This window comes from Panulirus ornatus, chromosome 66 (assembly GCF_036320965.1).
Source record: "Panulirus ornatus isolate Po-2019 chromosome 66, ASM3632096v1, whole genome shotgun sequence".
Taxonomy (NCBI): domain Eukaryota; kingdom Metazoa; phylum Arthropoda; class Malacostraca; order Decapoda; family Palinuridae; genus Panulirus; species Panulirus ornatus.
The window spans coordinates 13202083-13208277 of record NC_092289.1 but is presented as its reverse complement, the minus strand read 5'-3'; the positions used below and the strand labels follow the sequence as shown (position 1 = coordinate 13208277).

Sequence of the window (6195 nt, the reverse complement as noted above, 5' to 3'; positions counted from 1 at the left end):
ACACAGCACTGGTGGGTGGTTCGAATGAGGAACTGGAAAAGTTGGTGACTGAGTCTGGAAAAGTGTGTTAAAAGAGAAATTTGAGAATAAATGTAAATAAGAGCAAGATTATTAGGTTCAGTAGGGTTGAGGGACAAGTTAGTTGGTATGTAAGTTTGACTGGAGGAAAATTGGGAGAGGTGAAGTGTTTTAGATATCTGGGAGTGGACCTGACAGTGAATGGAACCATTTAAGCGGAAGTGAGTCATCGCGTTGGGGAGGGGGAGAAGGTTCTGGGAACGATGAAGAATGTGTGGAAAGAGAGAACGTTATCTCAAAGAGCAAAAAATGGGTACGTTTGAAGGAATGGCAGTTCCAACAATACCAAATGTTTGTGAAGCTTGGGCTACAGATAGGATTGCACGGAGGAGGGTGGATGAGTTGGTAATGAAATGTTTGAGGACAGTATGTAGTGTGAGGTGGTTTGACCGAGCAAGTAATGAAAGGGTGAGAGAGATGTGTGGTACTAATAAGAGTGTGGTTGAGAGAGCAGAAGAAGGTGTGTTGAAATGGTTTGGGCATATGGAGAGAATAAGTGAGGGAAGGTTGACAAAGAGGATATATGTGTCAGAGGAGGAGGGAACGCGGCGGAGAGGCGAGAGACTGAACTGGAAGTGGAAGGATGAAGCGAAAAAGATTTTTGAGCGATCGGGGCCTGAACATGCAGGAAAATGAGAGGCGTGCAAGAAATATAGTGAATTGGAACAATGTGGTATACCAGGGTCGACGTGCTGTCAATGGACTGAATCAGTGCATATGAAACGTCTTGGGTAAACCATGGAAAGGTTTGTGGGGCCCGGACTTGGAATGGGAGCTGTGGTTTCGGTGCATTACACATGACAGCTAGAGACTGAGTCTGAGGGAATGCGGCCTTTTTCTTTGTCTGTTTTCCTGGCGTTATCTCGCTGACGCAGGAGGTGGCGATGCTGTTTCCTGTGGGGCGAGATGACGCCGGAAATGGATGAAGGCAAGTATGATCATGTGTATATATGTTTATGTCCGTGTTTGTGTATGTATATATGAGTGCATATGGGTGGATGGGTCTTTCTTCGTCTGTTTCCTGGCTCTACCTCACTGACGCGGGAAATGGCGATCAAGAATATATATATATATATATATATATATATATATATATATATATATATATATATATATATATATATATATGTATATATATATATATATATATATATATATACATATATATATATATATATATATATATATATATATATATATATATATATATATATATATATATATATATATATAAATTGAATAGGATACATAAGATGTATACGATAAGACATTTGATTTGTATAGAAGATATATATATATATATATATATATATATATATATATATATATATATATATACCTGTATAAGATGTACAATCTATATAAGATGAAATACTTTATAGTATGAAATATATTAGCTATGTAAGGTGTATACTCTCAATAAGATTAAGTATATAAGTTATACATATGAATAGATTGTGAGCTGTGAGTTGTGGAAAATGAATCATCCATCTCTACAGGAAGCCTCATAAAAATGTAGAAAAATTTGTTGGTTGACTAAATTTGTTCAGTAATACTTGCCCGTGAAGGTGGATTAACCACACTGCACTGTATCTGACAAACCAAAACCCTTTGTATCAGGAAACTTTTGAAGCCAAAGCTTAGCAATTAATAAAATTGATACCATAATCCCGTCTCACAATAAATGAATGTCTTTTTTTTTTTACCTCAAAGACAGGAAACTGTTCCGTATGAGAACATGTCATCCTACGTCACAGAGTTCTCAACAGATACGGGAAGTTGGATTTGGGAAACACACACGCACACACACACACACACACACACACACACACACCACAAAACCACCTCTCAAGGCGTCCTCTATGGGAAGGAGGAGTCTGAATAACCCTGGCGTTGCAGCCATTCTACTATGAGTCCGTGGTTGGTGCCCAGCCAGTCTACGTTGTTGGTGACCGTCTCCAGAGCTCTATCCACGGCTCGAGACGCTGGTTCCAGGTTGACCTTGTTGTCCGCCAGGAACTTGTGCAGCTGAGGAGGGAAAGATGTACGGTCATTTGCTGTGGGGGTTTGTTTAGGTAGAGTACGCCCGCTTCCCCCCTTCTGGAAAAATCTTACCTACTGCAGGAAAAAAGTCTTACCTCCTCCAGGAAGACTCTTGCCTCCCTCAGGAAGAATCTTACCTCCACCAGGAAGATCCGTATCTCATTCAGATATATTCTTACCTTCTCCAGAAAGAATCTTACCTCCTACAGGAGGAATCTACCGTTCTTCAGGAAGAATTTTACCTCCTTCAGGAAGAATCCTCCACCAAGAAGAATTTTATCTCTTTCAAAAAGAACCTTAACTCTTTAAGGAAGACTCTTACCTCCTCCAGGAGAAACCTGATCTCCTTCAGGAGGAATCTTACTAGCTACATAAATAACTTTATCTCCCTCAGGAAGACCCTTACCTCCTTCAGTTCCAAGGGCGTGTTAAGGCTCTTTGTCGCTACGTTGATGAACCTCCCCAGGGTGGAGCCAGAGGAGTACCTGGAAAGGGATACGTATAAAGTCAGTGTCTAAGTTCCTTGAAAATGATAGATTTATCGTTTTTCTTTTCTTCTCCAATTTTCTCTTTAGGTTCATCATCATTCACTACCAGTGGAACCCCTGGGCCCATTGGACCAAGCTGCTGGGTTCTACCCTCATGGGACAATACCCCTACAAGCCCTCCTGCACTTCTATAAGTCCACTCTCCTTCCACCCACACGTTCCCTCTTCCCATTCCCAAACACATCCATCTCCCGTCCCTACAATTCCTCCTCCCACACATGCAGTCCCTCCTCTCACAGCCTAACCTTCCACTCCAACAGCATCTTCTCCCACACCCACAGCCCCTCTCCCACTCCACTATAGCTGGCACAGACAACTGGGTCGTCAGATGTAAGACAGACGCCCATTTCCATCTCGATCGTCCATGCTCGTCTTTCCCCGGGTCAATTCCAGAGGAGCGGTGGACAAGGTCACCAGCCTCCCTTATCCAAGGAACCAATACCTTGAGTAAGCTGGCAATACTCTGATGCTTTCAGCCCCTTTGAGATAAATGTGTTGGTGTGAATAGACGAGATATGAAAATGTTAACATCCTCCGTTATAGAAAGGTCTGGGCTTCTCAGAGACGAAGAGAACGCGTGAACCGTAGAGGGGGAGGGGACTTGTTATTCACAGGGACTGCGCACAAGCGTGCACCTTCTGCAGGAGTGAATTTCACAAAACTATGATACCCAGTCACCAACCCTACAGGCTGGCGAGAGTGTAAAAAGGGAGCTTCATTCTCAAACGACAAACCAGCTTCTAACGCTGCCATCCTACACTACATGTAGTTGAAATTATATATATATATATATATATATATATATATATATATATATATATATATATATATATATATATATATATATATAATATAAATACCGTTTCCTGATCCGGTTGCAGTGACTCCTGAGGAAGTCCCAGGCCAGGTGGCGCCCCATGTCATTCTTGGCCACTGAGGTGAACGCCCTCAACGCCTCCCTTTTGGAGATCCCGCTCTCTTCATCGAAGGCCTTCTCCAGGTACCTGCAACAGGGGCCAATATTGTCTCGTCACTGACGACAAATTGCATCAAAATATCAGCAACTTCGACTTTCTCTCGAGCAAACTGCACACAGAAGAATGAAGAGAACTTGATGTTGCAAAGAGGATGACATATTCATGATCTACAGCTTTGTTTATACCACAGTGATTCATCCCCTTCATCTGTGACTTCGACTAGTAGATAAGCTCCGTGTGTGCTAACTAGAGGAAAAAGTTCACTGATTTGTGTGATAACCGTTCCAAAATACGCTCTACCGTAAAAGATATCTCACAGCAGTTGATATTACTCTACAATTGCTCGTTCTGCTTGTCTAAAACTAGAGCTTCGTCTTATTCATAACTTAAGATTTTGACATAGCATAAAGCCCTGCATGGTAATTTTGTTTATATATCACACTTAACCGCCGTCTCCCGCGTTAGCGAGGTAGCGCAAGGAAGCAGACGAGGAATGGCCCAACCCACCCACACACACATGTATATACATAAACGCGTTTATATATATATATATATATATATATATATATATATATATATATATATATATATATATATATATATATATATATATTTACATATCATTCCACTTATTAACAGACAAGAGAAAACAATATAGATTAACTGTGACAGGATCCAGATGCGTTTCGTGCAACCCAGGCCATCCAAGAGTTTCTCCCTCTGTGACCGGACGGTGGAGGCGAGGAGCTGACCCCAGGCGAAGTCCCACTCCTTCTGACCGCCAGCAGCGATGGCGGTACAGTACACCGTGGTCCTCAGGTTGGGCGAGATGATGCTGGGGAAAGATCACGTTCATTATAGCCTCAGTGGAGGACACACACGAGAGCGAGAAACTGTATGGTTTCGTGAAACTCTTGCAGTAACATAGCTGACACGTCCCTCTTGGACCCTCAGGAAGGAGACTTAAGACCACATATCTAATAAAGGATTCCGAGATGTATAGATGAAGTAAATGCCCGAAGAAGTCAAAGTGAAAGTCGACTCTACTTGAAGTTAAGACTTTGCAGACGAGGTAAGCTTTTCTATCCTATCAGACACCTCTCAGGACGTTGCTATCTGGCAATGACTGACACAAATATTCAAAGTAAAACGTAGTAAATCTAAGTAAGCCTTACCCTTGAACACACCATACAAGCAAAAAAAAAAAAAAAAGAAGGGGAGGACTTGGTTTAAAAGTGGCGCTTTATCTCACCTGTGGTTAGTCTGGTCGAGCATCCACTGGCTATAGAGGAGGACGGAGTTGTCCACACAGTCCTTATAATGGAGCTTACAGGCCCATGAGAGCGCCTTCACTCGTTTCAGCTGTTCCAGGTGGGGGTCGTCTAGGTTATCGACGAAGCCAACTGAGTCGTACAGCGGAACCAGCAAATCACGCATAAAGTTCTGTTTGGAAGATAAATGTATGAGACATGAACGAATGAGAAACTCGAATCCCATGATAGACAAAATAGATATCTCCAAGCTTCCATAAGGGATTCAAATCAAATTCCAATTGAGGTTTGTTGAACTTGAAAAGCATTCACTTCTGCTCATGGAGTGTGTGGGCATAGTTTACAGTAAGCTTATGAGTTCAAAAGCCAGCGGTGTGAGAAGGTGTGTCTGCTCGGACCTCCAAAGCCCACTGGTGTCGAAGGTACAGGGAAGATGCACTTGTCTACCTGGAAATGAAGATACATGTGTTGACGGCGAGGTGAATCTAGGTTTGTGGACAGATTAGTGAAGATACGTCTGTCGTGGATGATCAGAGACGCGTTTATCGTGGATGACGTAAAGATGCGTCTGTCGTGGATTAAAGACGCATTTATCGAGGATGACGTAAAGATACGTCTGTCGTGGATGATCTAAGACGCGTATATCGTGGATGGCGTGAAGATGCGTTTGCCGCGGGGGCACTAAGACGTGTTTGTAGTCGGTGACGTGAAGATGCGTTTGTCGGTGTGTTGATCTGGATGAGCCTTGGACAAAGACGTTTTTGTATATATGGAAAGAGGCATAACGCATCCACCCGCGAATATATCGGCGATCTGTAGCCACCTGTAGTTTAAAAGCCCCCTTGGTTGAAGTTCGTCATGGTAGAGCCCAGTAATCAGCCTCAGTAAGATTACCCATCTTATTTCGCGGTACTCCCACCCTTGCCTCCTGCTTACCTGAAGAGCCACTGGAAATCAGTCATCCGTCCGAGCCACTTACTTACCTTGAGGTGACCGTAGCCAGGCGAGCGTCTCAACATGTTGTCCAGGTAATCTAGGCTGGTTAAGGCAGCGGCCCAGGGCACGTACTCCGTCTCCTTGCGCAGGTAGGCGTTCACCCTCAGGGCCACGTCGTAGGACAACTGGCCTGGGAAGGGACACAACCATTGGTATGCCATGAGAGATTCCCCTTAGGAGATTTATAACGTATTATAGCCAATAGGAAATCTAGATCTATGAATGGACTGAGGCGTGACGGGCGTGTCTCTGGGATTAATGGAGGACTCGTCACTGGTAGTA

General features: G+C 43.3%; 1 protein-coding gene across 1 annotated transcript in view; it reads right to left on the bottom strand.

The window, feature by feature from the left end:
• The window catches only part of LOC139746720 (aminopeptidase Ey-like), a 42991-nt gene that overhangs the window by 359 nt on the left and 36437 nt on the right, over positions 1 to 6195 (bottom strand). The window contains exons 13-18 of the mRNA XM_071658204.1: positions 5901 to 6043; positions 4899 to 5089; positions 4311 to 4481; positions 3530 to 3673; positions 2528 to 2606; positions 1 to 2106 (exon numbers count right to left, since the gene is read on the bottom strand). The exon at positions 1 to 2106 is cut by the window's left edge and continues 359 nt beyond it. Of these exons, the coding sequence (XP_071514305.1) occupies positions 1939 to 2106; positions 2528 to 2606; positions 3530 to 3673; positions 4311 to 4481; positions 4899 to 5089; positions 5901 to 6043 (896 nt within the window). The 3' untranslated portion in view covers positions 1 to 1938. The remainder of the gene's footprint in view (positions 2107 to 2527; positions 2607 to 3529; positions 3674 to 4310; positions 4482 to 4898; positions 5090 to 5900; positions 6044 to 6195) is intronic.